This window comes from Hemiscyllium ocellatum, chromosome 14 (assembly GCF_020745735.1).
Source record: "Hemiscyllium ocellatum isolate sHemOce1 chromosome 14, sHemOce1.pat.X.cur, whole genome shotgun sequence".
Lineage (NCBI taxonomy): Eukaryota > Metazoa > Chordata > Chondrichthyes > Orectolobiformes > Hemiscylliidae > Hemiscyllium > Hemiscyllium ocellatum.
In genome coordinates this window covers 63438100-63458090 of record NC_083414.1, presented here as the reverse complement: position 1 = coordinate 63458090, position 19991 = coordinate 63438100, and the positions used below count along the sequence as shown (strand labels likewise).

Below are 19991 nucleotides of genomic sequence, written 5' to 3'. Positions count from 1 at the left end.
TATGGCCAATTCACCTAACCTGCACATCTTTGGATTGTGGGAGGAAATCAGAGCCCCTGGAGTAAACCCATATGACATGGGGAGAATGTGCAAACTCCACACAGACAGCCGACCAAGACTGGAATCGAACCTGGGTCATAGCACCGTGAGGCAGCAGCACTAACCCAGAAGCTAGCGTGCTGCCCAGAAGATTTTGCAATGGATTTTTTTTGTGTACTTTTGCTTTGTCATGGTCAGTGACATTGGGGATGGGAGAGAAAGGAGAGGAAAGGTTGGGTAAAAGAGGATGATAGGAGGGAGAATGACAGACGGAAGGTAAGGCAGAACAGAAGGACAGAGAGACAAGCAGAGAGAGGGAGTGAGAAAGAGAGATGAAATTAACTGAAAAGGTAAGTGTGTGACAGAGGGAGTACAAAGGGGGAGAAATAGTGAAGGGAAGGGGAGAGAATGTGAAGAAGAAGAAATTATGATTGAAAAAGGTGGAGTGAGAATGACCTGAGAAGTTAAAAGACAGAATGAAACAAGCAATGGCAGCCAAAATAGGAACAGAAACATTGCAGGTTGAAAACAATAAAAATACTGGGAGAAGTTATTATGAACATAAAGAGGAAAATGCAGCCAAACAGCTAACACTTCAAATATATGTTTGAACACAATAAACAAAATTTGGACTTAGAGTTATAAAGGTGTACAGCATGGAAACAGACCTTTCAGTCCAACTCATTCATACCAACCAAATATCCTGACCTAATCTAGTCCCACCTGCCTCTAAACTCTTCCCATTCATGTACCCATGGATATGCCTTTTCAATGTTGTAATTTCACCAGCCTCCACTACTTTCTTTGGCAGCTCTTTCCACACTGTGCATAAATATAACAAAAATAAAAAATCTGAAAATGTCAATGCAATTAATGAAGGAAATCAAACTGTGCATCAACATATTATTTCATTATGGAGTTAAAGAAAATGAAATGAAGTCATTTTAGCATTAGACCGTAATGATAAATAATTTGATGGTAGAATTTCAGAACGGTATGTTATGGCTGTTTTCCAGGGAAATTGTTCATAAGAACTATTGTGTATATAGTGTGGATCATCTGGATTATGCAGCTTTTTGAAACCCCTGCCAAACCAGTTTGGTTACCTAAACATGGGGCTCATCTTTTATAGGTGCGCCATTGAGAGCATTCTATCTGGATGAATCACTACCTGGTATGGCAATTGTACCATTCAAGATTGGAGGCAGTTACAGAGAGTGGTGAACTCGAGTCGGACAATCACAAAGACCAATGTCCTATCTATAGAATTCATCTACCAGGCCGCTGTCAAGGAAAGGTCACCAGCATTCTCAAAGATCCATCCCAACTTGGCAATGTTTTTCTACAACCTCTACCATCGGGGAGAAGGTACAGAAGCCTGAACACACATATACCAGCAGCTTTCACAACAGTTTCTACCCTACTGTTGTTAGAATACTGAATGGATTCACAATCTCATTTGCCTGTTTTTGCTTGTGCTGCTGTTTACCTATTGTTTACCTATTATTTACCTATGCTACTTAACTCTGTGATCTGCCTGTATTGCTCGCAAGACAAAGCTATTCACTGTGCCTCAGTACACGTGACAACAAATTCAATTCAATTCAATTCTTGCACTGAGGTGCTGTTTCTACTGCTGGGTAGGTTCTTTGGGTTATTATGGCACAGGAGAAGATCATTTGGGCTACCAGGTTCTTGTCAGTTCTTCATACAGGAACCCAATTAAGTTCTATCCCCTGCTCTATTCCAATTGCACCATTATCTTTTTATCCTTCAAATGCCCTTTCAATTTTCTTTTGAAATCACTCATTGCCTCCACTTCCTTATCGGCACCAAGATTGGTGTAAGGGAATCTAATGGAGCCGAAGATTGATATATGTCCCTGGGCCAATGGGTCACACCATAGGATATGAAGGAATTAGTTAGAGAGATAGTGGATGCACTGGTAGTAAACTTCCAGGAATTCTTAGCTTCTGGAAGAGTCCCAGAGAATTGATAAACTTCCAATGCAACACCTTTATTTAAAAAGGGAAGGAGACAAAACAAAAAGATAACAATAGGCTAGTTGGCTTAATATCTGTTATTGAAAACTTTTAGAGTCTATCATAACAATTGTAATAGCAGTCCATTTAGATATACATAACATGAGTTATCAGGGATGCCCAAGGCTGGGGCTGAGCACAGACCAGCTTTAAGTTTTGGAAGGCAAAATGCTGCTCTGGGTATAACAGCTCACAACATAAAGATTAGAATCTAATACATAAGGTATCATTTTGGGATCTGACTTGTTCAATGTTAACATCAGCTGAGATTCTAACAACATGGAGATCCACCTCTATGCTATCCAATGTCAGCATGTGAATGAGGCTTGAGGAAGAAAGTCAAAGAATCATACAGCGTGGAAACATTGAAAAAGGTCCCACCATATCCAACCTCTCCTTACAATACAAATCTTCCATTCCCAGCAACATTGTCGTAAATCTTTTCGGAACCTTCTCCAAGTTGATAATATCCTTCCTGTAACAGGGTGACCAAAATTGGACACAGGACTCCAGAGTAGCCTTCACCAACTGTACAACCCTGTACAACCTCAACATGACATCCCAACTCCTGCATGCAAGGGTGTGACCAATGGAGGCAAGCATGCTAAACACCTTTCTAATCACCCTGTCTACATTTAATGCAAACTTCAAAGAATTATGCACCTGAACCCCCAGGTCTGTCTGTTCTACAGCTCTACCCAAGGCTTTCCATTGGATAATTCCTGCCTTTGTTTGTTTGAATAAAATACATTACTTTGCATTTATCCGAATTAACTCCATCTGTCACTCCTCAATCTATTGATCCAACTGTTCAAGACCTCTTTGAATTCTTAGATAACTTTTTCACTGTCCCCTATCCCACCAACTTTGGTCTCATCTGCAAACTTACTAACCATGTCTTTTATATTCTCATCTAAATCACTGCTATAAATGAGAAACAAAAGCGGACCCAGCACCGATCCCCGTGGAACACTGCTGGTCACAGGCATCATATTCCTGTTTTTCCAATCAGTGCCTGGCCAGCTGGCAGCTCTTGGGTATCAGAAAGGAGAAATGCCCAAGATTTGAGTGGTGTTGAAGGAAAGGGCAGAAATAATGGGATGTACATTATCGGCAGCTTGTAAATCAGCAAAGAACATGGGTGAAAGGAAAGAAGGTTGTGAGAAGGTGGATTAGTTATGAGGGGGCTGTCATCATTGATGTTGCTGCTGCCTTGCTGTTAGCCACGGTATCTGTCATGTCTGCTCCAGTGATGATGAACACTGTCTCCTCATTGAAGGTGAGGGGCATGCAGAACTGCTGCCTGTTCATTGCTGCTGCTTGGGGTTGTGCACCAACCTGTCATGCAAGGGAGAGGGAAGTGTGTCAGTGAGTGTGGTGCCAATGTGTGGGGTGGTGTGGCTGTCAGTTGAAGAGCTTGCAGTGTGTACAAGCCGTCAGACATGGGTCTGAGAACCTGCCGCAGTGCTATGACCATGAGGTGAGGTAAAAGAATTGATATGAGTAATGATCGATAAAGATCGTGGGCAGGGCAGTGAAGCATTGAGTGGAGTTCAGAGCAGAGCTCTGAATTTACAATTCAAAGTTGTAAAGGGATTTGACTGTGTATTCATTGACCATTCTGGCACTGCACCCAGGGACTAAGGACTACATTATACAATGGCCAACCATGCCCTTAGAGCTTGTCTCAAGAGCCCCCTGATCCCAGAGGAAAGTGGTTATCTCCCCTCCTGGCCAGCTCCTGCACTAACCTCTGGTGGAGAATATTTTCTCTTCACTCTTTACCCTTTACCCTTTGCCCTTTGCCCTGCACCTTATGGCATCAGCTTCAGCCAGAATTCACCTCCCCCTTTCAGTGATGTGAGCTGTATTTAAGTGGTGCGGACCAGCTTTAGTAAATGGCTTGCCTTGCACATGCTTGGCCCCCAGCTGATGCATGAAACAAATAAACAGCAAATGCAGCCATTGTGGAAATCAGCTGGCTGTAAGATGTGTGAGCACTGTCTGTGTCGGGTGGAAGTGGCTCCATTCACTCACCCATGCAGTTCCCTGGGCATGTTTCCAGCCACTGTAGCATTTTACCCCAAATAGTATTTAAGCACAGAAAAATTAAAATAGTAGGATTGAAGATTTCACAACAATCATCAGACCATAAGATCTAAGGGCAGAATTAGGCCAATCAGCCCATTGATATTCGATCATGGCCCATGTTTCTATTCTCTTGTCTGTTCAGTGTAACGCAATCCCCTTACTATCTCGGGCTCAATTACTTGGCCTCCATGGTCTTCTGCTTCTTCTTCAGCTTCTTCTGGCTGAAGAAATTCCTCCTCATCTCAGTTCTAAAGGGTTGTCCCTTCACTCTGAGGCTGTGCCCTTGGGTCCTAGTCTCTCCTGCCAGCGGAAACATCTCCATGTCCATTCTATCCAGGTTCCTCAGGTATTCTGTAGTTTCAGCAAGTTTCATTCAGTTCGATGCAACTATTTGCAGGAGAGTCTCCTGATTTCCTACCTGGTCAGACTACCCTGGGGTAAACACATATTTTGTTGCAAAGTCGTTCGTTTGTTCTCTCCTTGTTCCACCCCTAAAGTATAGCGGGACATAGTAATTCAGGTTAACTTCTTCTATACCATCAATGTTCTTATAGACATCTGATAGGAAAGTCCAAATCTCCATTTTTGCCTCTTAATCTTGATACTGGGGAATAACCTTGTGATTCTTCCAGACATTTCCTCCATCACTTTACTGTTACTTAGCAACCAGAACTGGGTGCAATAATTAATGTGAGCTCTTATCAAACCACTGTATACTTTGATCATTGTCTCCTTTGATTTACACTCTACTATTAGAGTCATAGAGATGTACAGCATGGAAACAGACACTTCAGTCCAACCTGTCCATGCCGACTAGATATCCCAACCCAATCTAGTCCCACCTACCAGCAGCCGGCCCATATCGCTCCAAACTCTTCCTATTCATATACCCACCCAAATGCCTCTTAAATGTTGCAATTGTACCAGCCTCCACCACATCCTCTGGCAGCTCATTCCATACACGTACCACCCTCTGTGTGAAAAAGTTGCCCCTTAGGTCTCTTTTATATCTTTCCCCTCTCACCCTAAACCTATGCCCTCTAGTTCTGGACTCCCCGACCCCAGGGAAAAGACTTTTGCTCCCAGTCTTGCAGAGGTTCCTCTTTCACACTGAATTCCCACCTGAGAACACAGGTACAGAAGAGGAATTTGTTGGAATCAGCAATATCCAGAGCACCTTCAAAATGGCTGCCAGTCATTTTCTGAGCTTGTTAATCCATATCAATTGCTGCTCAGCATTATTTGGACACGTTTAGTGTCAAGTCAAATAAGAATACAAGATCTCTCTAAGGCATCATACTTAGTTTTTCAACACCATTCATAGAGGCTGATGCCTTTCCTTTCTTATGTGAAGCAATTTATCCTTGTCCACCTTAAATTTCATCTGTCACCATTCTGTCCACCTGCATAGGTTCTGACTTGCATCTGCCAATTCCACCAGCTTTCTGAGTTTTGCATCATTTGCAAAAGTCACAGAATCCTTACAGTGTGGAAACAGGCCCTTTGGCCAAACAAGTCCACACCGAATCTCTGAAGAGTATCCCACCCAGTCCCATTCATCTTGACTAATGCACCTGACCTACACATCCCTGAATACTGGGCAATTTAGCTTGGCCAATTCACCTAACCTCAACATTTTTGGACTGTGGGAGGAAACTGGAGCACCCGGAGGGAACCCATGTAGACATGGGGAGAACGTACAAACTCCACACAGACAGTCACCCAAGGATGGAATCAAGCAGGGGTCCCTGATGCTGTGAGGCAACAGTGCTGACCACTGAGCCACTGTGCATTGAGATTCTGAATCCACATTATCCATGTGAATGAGACACTGCAGTGATTTAAAACTGAGTCATGAGGCAACACATCCAGTATTTCTCTGGAGCTCTGATATAAATCTTACAACAAATATTCAAAGCCTGTATCGCTCCTTTAGAACACCACAGTGCTTTGTTTCTGATCTAATGGCATCAGCTAACGTCCAACAGCTGTCTCTTAATGATTATTAACACTTCACAAATCCCTCCTTTGTCTGCCTCAACACTCTGGGATAAATATTATTTATCATTATAGATTTACTTGCTTAAGCTCTCAATTATGGCGAAGTGTTTAATGACATTTGGGTTGGTTTTGTTGCAGAAAGCTCATATTTCCCCTTGTGAATAGTTGAATACACAAATCATTTCGGATACTATTACTTCACAGTCAATGGTGTTGCTAATGGGTTTACCAAAACTATCATTCGGTTGTTTTACCTTTTAGTTCGACAGGAAAACCTGTGGTGCTATTCTTGGTAGGGTCTTATTCTTGGAGGGACAATTGCAGGAATGTTGATCACAAAACTGGGAACAATTGCAGTCTTATTTATTTAACTCAAAACAATCCCACATGGAAGTATTAAGAATATGTTTCCAGGGTCTGTCACAATGACCAGCTCCCTGTCCCTGATCAAACGTTTTATAAATGGTTTTCCACGGTTTGCCAAATTACATCTCATTGTGTTTGTGAAACCAACTTTAATGCGATGTTTGCCTTCTGTAGCAATGCCCTTTTCCCCAAACTTCTCTTTACCCTGAATATTACTTTTGGCTTGTCACTGCTTATTTGTCTGAATGAGTCTCTTCACATTCCTTCCTGCAGGAATATAACCAAGGACTCTGCCCCCACAGTGGCAAGGTCCCTCTCACTAGTGAATACAGAAGCAAAGTATTCATTAAGGACCTCCAGGACCTCCTACGACTCCAGACACAAGTTCCCTCCACTATCCCTGATCAGCCCTCCCCTCACTCTGACCATCCTCTTGTTCCTCACATAAGTGTAGAATGCCTTGATCCTGGGTTTTCCTTAATCCTGGGTTTACGCTTTTACATGCCCCCTTCTAGCTTTCTTAAGTCCATTGTTCAGTTCCTTTTTGGCTACCTTGTAACCTTCTAAAGCCCTGTCTGATCCTTGCTTCCTCAACCTTAAGTAAACTTCCTTCTTCCTCTTGACTAGATGTTCTACATCTCTTGTCATCCTAGGTTCCTTCACCCTACCATCCCTTCCTTGCCTCAGTGGAACAAACCCATCCAGCAAATGCTCCCTAAACAACCTCCATATTTCTGTTGTGCATTTCCCTGAGAATATATGCTCCTCAGTTCCTGCCTCATAGCACTGTAATTCCCCTCCCCCAATTAAATATTTTTCTATACTGTCTGCTCCTATCCCTTGTATAATAAAGCTCAGGGAGGTGTGCTCACTATCACTGAAATGCTCTCCCACCGAGAGACCTGACACCTAACCTGGTTCATCACCAAGCACCTAATCCAATATGGCCTCCCCTATCTACATGTTGAGTCAGGAACCCATCCTAGACACACCTGACAATATCTGCTCCATCCAAACTTTTTGCACTTAGGAGGTTCCAATCAATATTAGGAAAGTTGAATTCACCCATGATAACAGCCCTGTTACTTCTGCACATTTCCAAAATCTGCCTCCCAATCTGCTCCTCCATGTCTCTGTTGCTATTGGAGGGGCGGGTCTATAGAAAATTCTCAATAAAGTGACTGCTCCTTTCCTGTTTCTGACTTCCACCCAATCTGACTCTGTAGACAAACCCTCCTTGACGGCCTCCCTTTCTGCAGTTGTTATACTATCCCTGATTAGCAATGCCACTCCCCCACCTCCTTTACCTCCCTCCCTATTCCTTTTGAAGCATCTAAATCCCAGAACATCCAACAACTATTCCTGCCCCTGTGATATTCTAGTCTCCATAACAGCCACAACATCGTAGCTCCAAGTACTGATCCATGTTCTAAGTTCATCTAAGTATTCCTGATACTTCTTGCGTTAAAATAGACACACTTTAACCCACCACACTGACTGCAACTTTGCCCTATCAACTGTCTGTCCTTCCTCACAGACTCTCTGCAAGTTGTTTCTGCCTATTCACCAGCTACCCCATCCTCTTATCCATATCTTTGGTTTCCCTCCCCCTGCCAAACTAGTTTAAATGCTCCAGAAGAGCTCTAGCAAACCTCCCACCCAGGATAAATTGGTAACCCTCCAGTTCAGGTGCAACCCATCCTCCTTGTACAGCTCCCAGCTTCACCAGAAGGTACCCCAATGATCCATATATCTGAATCCCTCCCTCCTACACCAGCTCTACAGCCACGTGTTCAGCTGCATACACTCTCTGTTTCTAGCTTCACTAGCCCATGGCACCATAGCAATCCTGATATTAATATTCTGCTCGTCCTACCTTATAGCTTCCAACCTAACTCCCTATATTCACTTTCCTGTTCCTCATCTCTTTTCCTAGCTATGTTATGTGTACCACAACTTCTGGCTGCTCCCCCTCCCCCTTAAGTATACTGTAGACTTGACCAAGACATCTCAGACCCTGGCACCCAGGAGGCAACAACCATCCTGGAATCTCGATTGCGACCATAGAATCTCCTGTCTGTTCCTCTCCCCACCGAATCTCCTATCTCGATTGTTCTTCTTTAAAATACATTTTCTAAAAAAAAAGTAATGGAAAATATTGAAAAGCTACACTACAGTGACTTTGTAGTGTTGTAGAACAGAGAGACCCGAGGGATTCGAGTGCTTAATTCTGTGAAATTAGCATCAGAGATACATAGGGTGGTGTTTAGCACCTTTACCTTCATTGCTCAGACCTTTGAGTATCGGAGTTGGGACATCATGGTTGAGTTGTACAGGAAATTGGCAAGGTATCTTCAGGAGCACTGTGTTTAGTTCTGGTTGCCCTGCTATACTGAGGGTATTATTAAATACAAGAGAGCTCAGAAAAGATTTACCAGGATGTGCCTGGGAATGGAGCGTTTGAGTTATAAGGATAGGCTGGGACTTTTTCTCTTGAGGCAGAGGAGGTTGAGGGGTGACCTTACAGAGGTTTATAAAATCATGAGGGGCATAGATAAGGTGAAGGGCAAGGGTCTTTTCCCTAGGGTGGGGAGTTCAAAAGTGGGTGCATATTTTAAGGTGAGAGGAGACAGTTTTATAAAGGACATGCGGGGCATCCTTTTTTTAACACAGAGATTGGTTTGTGTGTGGAATGTGTTGCTGGAAAAGCGTAGCAGGTCAGGCAGCATCTAAGGAGCAGGAAAATCGACGTTTCGGGCATGAGCCCTTCTCCTGCTCCTTGAATGCTGCCTGACCTGCCGCGCTTTTCCAGCAATACATTTTCAGCTCTGATCTCCAGCATCTGCAGTCCTCACTTTCTCCTTGTGTGTGGAATGAACTGCCAGGGGAAGTGGTAGATGCAGGTATAGTTGCAATATTTAAAAGACATTTCACTAAGTTCATGAGTAGGAACGGTTTGGAGTGATGTGAACCAAACACAGACAAATGAGACTAGTTTAGTTTGGGAGCATGGTCAGCGTGGATGAGTTGTTTCATATGCTGGATGACTGTATAATTTGACAGGATAAATGCTGAAAGAGAATATAAGGCATAAACTTAGAATTAAGATGCACCAATTTAAGACTGAGGTGAGGAGGAAATTCTTCTTTTAGAGAGTTGAGAGTCTTTGAAACACCTTACCACAGAAAGCTGTGTATGCAGAGTTCTCGTGTATATTTAAGGTTGCGATAGAATCTTGATCAGTAGGGAATCAAGGGTAATGGGGAAAACACAGGAAAGTCGACCCAAAGAGTGTGGGATCAGCTATGATCCTACCTGAGTGGTGGAGCAGGCATGAAGGGCTGAATGGCCAACTCCTGTCCCTATTTCTTATAGACATATTTGATATTCTGCTGCAAACAGGTGTATTTCTTCCACTGGCAATTCCCACTGCTAATCTTTTTTCTCATACAGGGTAGAAACAGGCCATTTGGCCCAACTAGTGCACAATGACCCTCCGAAGTGTACCTCACCCAGATCCATTCCCCTACCCTATTACTCTACATTTCCCATGACTAATGCACCTAACCTACACAACCCTGTGGGCAATTTAGCATGGCCTCATTCTGGAGATTTTCACTCTATCGGGAATCTGACGGGTAGCCTCTCCCATGATTAAATGGGCTGGGCTGCCATGATTTCTGCCAAGACAGGCTGATGACTAGATCGCTAAGGCACTTGTGTGTTCACAACTTGAACGTGGACGAGAATGCACCTGTGATGTGATTAGGTTTAAGACTCAAGGACCTCTTGAGGGTGAACCTCAGGGAATGGGACATTTCAACCATTAGGAGAAAAATGCACAAGAAAGAATTCCCTGGGGAGTGATCTCAAGCAGTGACATTATTCCCTTCAAGCATCAAAAAATAGCAGCAGCTAAAAGGGACGTTGGAAAGATTAAGCAGTCCAAACAAAATTAGACAATTCAATCTTGACCACACTGAGGAAAGTCATGCAGGTCCGCAATTAGGCTCCACAGATACGTTAGAATACAAAGTAGGTGACACTATGTGCACAAGCAATGACTAACTTTGATAATGAAAGGGACTGATAATTATCTAAAATGGAGGAACAGGAGGAGAGCATTTAGTCTCTCCAGCCTGTCTCACCAGGCAATGAGGCCATTATGGGTGTGTAACCTTGAGATCATTGTTAGTCTGGGATAACCCAATCTTTGTTAAATACTCCTTCATACCTTTGCTTAAAAAATATCTACCAATCCCAGAATTAAAACTGACACTGGTTTAACATCAGTTTTGATTTGTGGAAGAGAGTTCCAAATTTCTACCACCCTTTAGGGTAAAGGTGACGTGTAATTTTATTCCTGAAATGTTGGGCTCTAATTTGTTGACTAAGACCCTAGCTTTGATCATCCCAGCCAGAGAAAATAATTCCCCTCTGTCTGCTCTGTCATTTCCCCCTAAATTTCCCCTTAATTTAGGGCAGCACGGTGGCACAGTGGTTAGCACTGCTGCCTCACAGCGCCAGGGACCTGGGTTCAATTCCCGCCTCAGGCGACTGACTGTGTGGAGTTTGCACGTTCTCCCCGTGTCTGCGTGGGTTTCCTCCGGGTGCTCCGGTTTCCTCCCACAGTCCAAAGATGTGCGGGTCAGGTGAATTGACCATGCTAAATTGCCCGTAGTGTTAGGGTAGGGGTATGGGTGGGTTGCGCTTCGGCGGGTCGGTGTGGACTTGTTGGGCCGAAGGGCCTGTTTCCACACTGTAAATAATCTAATCTAATCTTGAGACATCAACCAAATCACTCCTGAACCTTCCAAATATCAGGCAATGTAACACTGTTAAAAATCACACAACACCAGGTTATAGTCCAATTGGTCTAACTGGAAGCACACTAGCTTTCGGAGCGACGCTCCTTCATCAGGTGATAGTCGCTTCGAAAGCTAGTGTGCTTCCAATTAAACCTGTTGGACTATAATCTGGTGTTGTGTGATTTTTAACTTTGTACACCCCAGTCCAACACCGGCATCTCCAAATAATGTAACACTGATTTGTGTAACCTCTCTTCCTAATCTAACCATTGGAGTTCAGGTATCATTCTGTTAAATCTGCATTGCATTCCCTCCAGGGTCAAAATTTATCCTTTCTAATTGTGGATCACAATGCTGTTTATAGTACTCCTGGTGTGGTCTAGTCAAAATTATGTAGCAAACATGACTCATACTTCCTCCTTCAGTGCTCTTTTTGACTATTTTCTGTACCTGTTCATGACAATTCAATGACCTATATACCAAGGCTGTAACTCACTTACAATCTTAATTGTTTCTAGCTTCTCAACATTTAAATGCTCTATTCATTAAGTTTGCATTTATCACATCCACTTGGTCATCCATTGTACTTCTTTTCTTTTGACACATGGAGGTTCTTGTCCCTTAGAGGTATAAACTGATTTTGTGTCTCAGTAAGTCATCTTTTGAACACCTCCTATTGATCTTTTGTTATTTTACCCATTAGCAGATTTGTTCGTTTTACTATCTCGGTCTTTGAAGTCAGCTTTAGCTAAATCTAGTATCTGTCAATGGCATTTCCTCCTTTTTAAACATTATATTGAAATTGATCACATTGTGATTACATTAGCACATTGATCACACACAGGCTATTGTCTAAATCTGACCTATTAGTCATTATTTATTATGAAATCAAAATATGTTCAGCATCCATGTCAGTCCCAGAGCATACTGTAGCAGAAGACTATCACACTATACTCATTCAAACAATTCATTATCATCCAACTTATCCCCAACTACCTGAAAGTTAAAAATCACCCATGATTCCTAACCAAGATGCCCTCTACTGGGGAAGTGATGGGCACAGGTGGGTCGTCTGTAGGAGCAGATCCAAGATGCCCATTTAATGGCCACTGCAAAGAGGAACAAAGGCTTGCCTGGAACTTTGGTCAAAATCAACTCAAAAGGACAGCTGCACTTGCAATGAACTGCTCTCTAATTAAGTGACCGATCTCCATGTGTTCAATTAGGCAGCAAAAGATTTTCAGAGTTTCACAAGGGTTTTATTGTAGGTCTATAGTTTAGCTCAAATACCAGTTTCCACTTTTTTTTTCTGAATTCTGTTCCCTGACCAGAAGCCAACCCCCAATAGGGAAGACCTTTTTTAAAAAAGTCAATGCAATGACCAAATCGCTTATATCTCTGAACCTAATCATACCGCCTGGGTATGGAGGGACTGTTTGATGGACTGTCTTATTGTTTTTCTTCATCCGCTTATTCCTATGACAATTTACGGTTACTTAACCAATGTTAGGCTATGAAAGTAATACAACCAAATAACAGTAGGTTGGGCTTGTACTCATTGACATTTAGAAGAATGAGAGTCGATCTTATTGAAACATATGTGATTCTTAGGCGATTTGAAAAGGCGGATGCAGAAACGCTGTTTTCCCTTGTGGGAGAGTCTAGGGCCAGACGGCATCATCTCAGCACAAGATTTAAAACAGATGAGGATGAATTATTTTCTCTCAGAGGGTAGTGAAGCTGTCTAATTCTTTCCCACGGAGAGTTATTGAGACTGGGTCATTAAATATATACAAGACAGACAGATTTGTAATCAGTAAGGGAATCAAGTGTTGAGGGGAAAGGATAGGAAAGTGGAGTTGAGGATTATCAGATTAGCCATGATCTCATTGACTGGCAGTGCAGACCTGATAGGCTGAATGGTCTGCTTCTGTCCCTGTATCCTATGAGGTTATATTGCTTTTCCTCCTTGTCTAATCATTACATTAATACAAGTTACCATTTCACAGTTATTACCACGTTATTGTCCCACTCCAACAAGAGTCTTAAATGTTTTTTTCTAATTTTAAACTTGATCCATAACGTCTACATTGTGTGATTACCTTTTGTTATATTCTTTCATAAAATTGAAGTCATTTTCTCCTTAACCACTAGAACTACAGCTCCTCCATTTTATGAATTTTCCCTTCATTCTCGTAGCCTCCTTAAACGGGTAAATTTTGTTTCCAGATTTGACAATTTTGGCTACAGTGACATACCCTCCAAACTGAACTTGAAATGAACAAATGCAGTTTATTCAATTTGTTCTTTGTTTGTGTATAAAGAATGCTTCTGAAGCAGGATCACCTGGCCTGAAACATTAACTATTTCTCTCTCTACAGATGCTGCCAGGTCTGCTGAGTTTATCCAGCATTATCTGTGTTTGTTTCAGATCTCCCGGATCAGCAATTCTTTGCTTTATATTATTGAATAAAGAATGTTTATTTGGGTCACATACCATAACCTGTCCCTTGATTCTTATGTTTCATTCATTTTACTTCTGTCTCCTTCATTAATAACTTTACATCTTTTAATGTTCTCTCTATTTGTAGTACCTAAAGCCCAAATTTCGGTATGCTGTTTCCTTCAACTGCTTTGGAATTATTATAATGTATATCTACTGTACTCCATCTGAAATCCCCCCCCCCCCCTCCCTCTCCAACCAGATGAACACATTAACTAGTTTAAAGTCCCAGTAATCAACGTTATAGCCCTTTCACTGGTCCGTGCTTTGTTCAGGTCAGGCTCGTGCTAATAGTATGATTCCCTCTGCTTTCCCCATTCCACTCTTTTCTGTCTCACTCATTGTTCTTCTTCATCTGCTTCTTCCCATGCCAATTTACAGTTACTTAATTGATATTAGGCTATGAAAGTAATACAATCAAATAACAGTCAATATGACTAATACATATATATCAGAATAATTAATGGAATAATATTAATGTGACACTTAATACAATTGTTATAAACCTGTCAATCTAATAATACTTGCAATTGTTATGACCAACATAAGTATTTAGATTAGATTAAATTACTTACAGTGTGGAAACAGGCCCTCCGGCCCAACAAGTCCACACCGACCCGCCGAAGCGCAACCCACCCATACCCCTACACTTACCCCTTCACCTAACATTACGGGCAATTTAGCATGGCCAATTCACCTGACCTGCACATCTTTGGACTGTGGCAGGAAACCAGAGCACCCGGAGGAAACCCACGCAGACACAGGGAGAATGTGCAAACTCCACACAGTCAGTCGCCTGAGCGGGAATTGAACCCGGGTCTCTGGCTAACCACTGTGCCACCGTACCACCCACAAATTAATTTAATTAATTAATTTAATGGTGCCAGTCACCACTCCCTCATTCACCTTCTACACCTGCTCACCTCTCTGAAATTTAGCATAATTTCAGGTACCCATTCTACTAAATAACCAAATGGAAGTGAAGCTGTTAATAGCTAAATAGCTGGGATCAGTGCTTGGACCACAGCAATTCACAACATATATTCATGATTTAAGTGAATGAACTAAGTGTTGTATCTCCAAGTTAACAGACAACACAAAGCTGGGTGGGACAGTGAGCTGAAAGAAGGATGCAGAGATGTTTCAGTGAGTGAATGGGAAAATGCATAGCTAATGAAGCATAATGCTGATAAGTGTGAGGTTATCCAAATTGGTGGGAAAAACAGGAAGGGAGATTTTTACCTGAATGATTAGGAAAGGGCAGGTGCAATGAGACCTGGGTCCACCAATCACTGAAATTACGCATGCAGGTAGTAAAGAAAGCAAATGGCTTTCATTGCAAGAGGATTCAAATACAGGAACAGGGATGTTTTCCAGTAATTGTACAGGGTCTTGGTGAGTATTATATTCAGTTTCCTTACCTGAGAAAGGATGTCACAGCTATGGCGAGAATACAACAAAAAAGTAACAGACTAATTCCTAGCACGGCTTCACAGACGGATGAAGAAACATTGGATCAGTTACCGGAATTTAGAAGAATGAGGAAGTATCTTATAACAACGCATAAAATTTTAAAACAGTACTAGACAGGGAAATGCAAGAAGGATGGTCCTGATAATGGGGGAGCCCAGAGCCAGGGGTCACAGGTTAAGGATACGGGTAGGCCATTTAGAACAGTGATGAAGGGAAATGTCTTCACCCAGAGAGTGGTGAGCACATGGAATTCTCTGCTATACAGGTCAAAGCATTGGGAGTATTCAAAAAGGAAATATATATAAAGACCAAAGAGGGAGAAGGAGATGGGGCATGGGGTCAAAGTGGGAATGGGGAGGTCTGGATTGAATTGAATGATGAAAGTGGGAACGGGGGGATTGAGTTGGATGATGAAAGTGGGAATGGGGGAATGAGGTGGATGATGAAAGTGGGAACGGGGGGATTGAGGTGGATGATGAAAGTGGGAACGGAGGAAATGAGCTGGATGATGAAAGTGGGAATAGGGGGATTGAGGCGGATGATGAAAGTGGGAACGGGGGGATTGAGGCGGATGATGAAAGTGGGAATAGGGGGATTGAGTTGGATGATGAAAGTGGGAAAGGGGGTGGGGGGATTGAGGTGGATGATGGTCATGATGATTGGCCCCGCCTGGGTTGGGGGGTTGGGGAGGAAGAGGGAGAGACTTACTCTCTTCAGGGGCGTGCTCGTCCCACACCTTCCACATCTGCACGACGAAGAACGGCGTCCAGCAGACCATGTAGGCCAGGACGATGACGAAGGTCATCTTGACGGTGCGGATCTTGGCGCGGGAGATGATCTTGACGCTGCTGACCCGGGACAGCATGAGGCTGCCGGCGGCGGACGGGGAGGACGAGGAGGCGCGGGCCTCCCGCTGGGTCTTCAACTTGACGTTGCGCCAGATCTTGAGGCTGATGAGCGAGTAGCAGACGGCGAGCACGATGACGGGCAGCACATAGACGGCCAGGGTGATCCAGGTGACGTACGCCCGGGCTCCCCAGGGCTGGGCAAAGTCCCCCCAGCAGTCGTAGGCCCCTGGCACCACTTGCTTGAGGGAGAAGATGAAGACTTGGGGGATGCTGAAGAGGAGGCTGACCACCCAGGAGCAGACCACATAGGGTCTGTTGGAGCGCTGCTGCAGGGACTTGAGCGGCTGGCAGATGGTCAGGCAGCGGTCAATGGACATGACGATCAGCAGGTAGGTGGAGGCGAACATGCCGACCACCTGCAGGTACTTGACCGCCCGGCAGAGAAAGTCGGGCGCCTGGAAGCGGAAGGTGACCTCCCAGATGAGCTGGGGCAGCACCTGGAAGACGGCCACCACCAGGTCGGCGATGCTGAGGTGCTTGACCAGGTAGAACATCCGCGAGGAGGGCTTGCGGCGGCTCGAGCGGATCGCCAGCAGCACGCCCAGGTTGCCGCTCAGCGCCAGCACCAGGATGACGGACAGAACGGCCACCTCCACGCGCGCCACCAGCTCGTTCCTCACCACCACCAGCGGCGGCGGCGGCGGCGGAGGGGCCGAGGGGTCGCACGGAGAGCTGGCGTTGCCCGGGCGGACCCCGGAGCCGTTCACAGACGCGTTGCCCCCTTGGTTGCAGAACCAAGCCATCTGGTTGGTATTTCTGTTGCGGACGGTGCAATTTCCGCGCCAACTTTTTATTGCATCCTTCACTTTTCCCCTGGTTGCAAGATTGATGCAAATTCCTCTTCTCTCTCTTCTATCTTACACCACCGCCTCCTCCCTTCTCTCTCTCTCTGGGTTGGACCTGGACTTTCTCCCCACACGCGGGTCGCTCTCTCTCCAGGAGCCGGCCCCCCCCCCCGCACCTTATCGCTCAGTCTCCCCTCGGCAGAGCCCTCAGCTCCCCCCGGGCCCTTCGCGTTCCTGCCGGCTTTACTCTCCGCCGCCGCGGGCTCGGATCGTGTCCACTTCCTCGGGGGGACCCCCGGTCAGCTTCAGCCTGTCCACCGAGGCTGAAGAAAGGCAGAAAGAGACACTGTCAACAGCGCGGCCAGCCCAAACTGTGTTCTTTGCAAGGTCCAGTCCCATTCTCGCCAAAGTCCCTGCATCAAAATTGCGCAGGTTAGGTGGATTAGTGGATTAGCCATGCTGAATTGCCCTGTACTGTTCAGGGACGTGCATGTTAGGTGTACTGGATATACAGTACTATTTTGCCCTGTAGTGTCCAGGGATGTGCATGTTAGGTGTATTGCATATACAGTACTATTTCGCCCTGTAGTCTCCATGGATGTGCATGTTAGGTGTATTGGATGTACAGTACTATTTTGCCTGTAATGTCCATGGATGTGCATGTTAGGTGTATTGGATGTACAGTACTATTTTGCCCTGTAGTGTCCAGGGATGTGCATGTTAGGTGTATTGGATATACAGTACTATTTTGCCCTGTAGTCTCCATGGATGTGCATGTTAGGTGTATTGGATGTACAGTACTATTTTGCCTGTAATGTCCATGGATGTGCATGTTAGGTGTATTGCATATTCAGTACTATTTCGCCCTGTAGTGTCCATGGATGTGCATGTTAGGTGTATTGCATATACAGTACTATTTCGCCCTGTAGTGTCCATGGATGTGCATGTTAGGTGTATTGCATATACAGTACTATTTCGCCCTGTAGTGTCCATGGATGTGCATGTTAGGTGTACTGGATATACAGTACTATTTTGCCCGGTAGTGTCCAGGGATGTGCAGATTGCTCATGGCAATGAAACATCCACGAGGGGTTATGGGTTTGGGTGGGATGATTTTCGGAGGGTCGGTGTCGATCCGCTGGACCGAGTCGCTTCTTTTTGCATGGTAGGGATTCTGTGATTCTGTTTGACACCCCTACCCTTTTTAAGAAATTCCCCTTTCCAGACTTAATAAGGAATTGGTCCCAAGTCACACACCCCCTCCCCTCCCCCCCCCCCCCCCCCCCCAACCTTTCCCCAAGTGTTTGCATTGGACCCTCCCTTTTGAAATATCCTTTCTGAGAGTTTTTTTTAATGGAACCGATTCTATCCCAACCTCCAGTCAAAGCAATACACAATTACACAACTTAGTCCGTTGCCATTCGTTGGGAAGTTAGCTCATGGCCTGAAATAGATGGAGAGCGAATCGTTTTATTTTTTTAACGCAGATGTTGTTAAAATAGTTCGAGATCCAACTTTAACACAAGGTGGGGAGGGGGGAAGAGTGACAGGGGGAGGGAGAGTGACAGGGGTCAGAGAGGTGGGGAGGGGGGAAGAGTGCCAGGGGAGGGAGAGTGACAGGGGTCAGAGAGGTGGGGAGGGGGCAAGAGTGACAGGGGGAGGGAGAGTGACAAGGGGAGGGAGAGTGACAGGGGTCAAAGAGGTGGGGAGGGGGGAAGAGTGACAGGGGGAGGGAGAGTGACGGGGGGGAGAGTGACAGGGGTCAGAGAGGTGGGGAGGGGGAAGAGTGACAGGGGGAGGGAGAGTGACAGGGGGAGGGAGAGTGACAGGGGTCAGAGAGGTGGGGAGGGGGGAAGAGTGACAGGGGGAGGGAGAGTGACGGGGGGGAGAGTGACAGGGGTCAGAGAGGTGGGGAGGGGGAAGAGTGACAGGGGGAGGGAGAGTGACAGGGGGAGGGAGAGTGACAGGGGTCAGAGAGGTGGGGACGGGGGAAGAGTGACGGGGGAGGGAGAGTGACAGGGGTCAGAGAGGTGGGGAGGGGGGAGGGAGAGTGACAGGGGGAGGGAAAGTGACAGGGGTCAGAGAGGTGGGGAGGGGGGAGGGAGAGTGACAGGGGGAGGGAAAGTGACAGGGGTCAGAGAGGTGGGGAGGGGGGAGGGAGAGTGACAGGGGGAGGGAAAGTGACAGGGGTCAGAGAGGTGGGGAGGGGGGAGGGAGAGTGACAGGGGGAGGGAAAGTGACAGGGGTCAGAGAGGTGGGGAGGGGGGAGGGAGAGTGACAGGGGGAGGGAAAGTGACAGGGGTCAGAGAGGTGGGGAGGGGGGAGGGAGAGTGACAGGGGGAGGGAAAGTGACAGGGGTCAGAGAGGTGGGGAGGGGGGAGGGAGAGTGACAGGGGGAGGGAAAGTGACAGGGGTCAGAGAGGTGGGGAGGGGGGAAGAGTGACAGGGGCAGGGAGAGTGACAGGGGTCAGAGAGGTGGGGAGGGGGGAAGAGTGACAGGGGCAGGGAGAGTGACAGGGGTCAGAGAGGTGGGGAGGGGGGAAGAGTGACAGGGGCAGGGAGAGTGACAGGGGTCAGAGAGGTGGGGAGGGGGGAAGAGTGACAGGGGCAGGGAGAGTGACAGGGGTCAGAGAGGTGGGGAGGGGGGAAGAGTGACAGGGGCAGGGAGAGTGACAGGAGTCAGAGAGGTGGGGAGGGGGGAAGAGTGACAGGGGCAGGGAGAGTGACAGTAGAGTAGATATTAGACAACACCAGCGCAGAGTAAAGACAGCGCGGATAATTATTGTCTCAGGCATTCTTATATAATCAAAAACTTCCCAAATAATTATTCACCTACCGTACCCCGGAGACAGTTACATTTCTGTAGCTAAAAGCTGAACAAATATGAAGAGTTACCTATTTGGTGTAACAGCGCAAAGTCTAGCAGCTCTCTGTCCTCACAGCCCACCATCTGGGAGTTATCGTTGTGAAAAAAA

At 45.6% G+C, this 19991-nt stretch overlaps 1 protein-coding gene across 1 annotated transcript in view; it reads right to left on the bottom strand.

Moving 5' to 3' along the window:
* The window catches only part of oxtra (oxytocin receptor a), a 47844-nt gene extending 30674 nt beyond the window's left edge, over positions 1 to 17170 (bottom strand). The window contains exon 1 of the mRNA XM_060835742.1: positions 16032 to 17170. Coding sequence (XP_060691725.1) covers positions 16032 to 16974 — 943 coding nt within the window. The 5' untranslated portion in view covers positions 16975 to 17170. The remainder of the gene's footprint in view (positions 1 to 16031) is intronic.
* Between the last annotated feature and the right edge of the window lie 2821 nt (positions 17171 to 19991).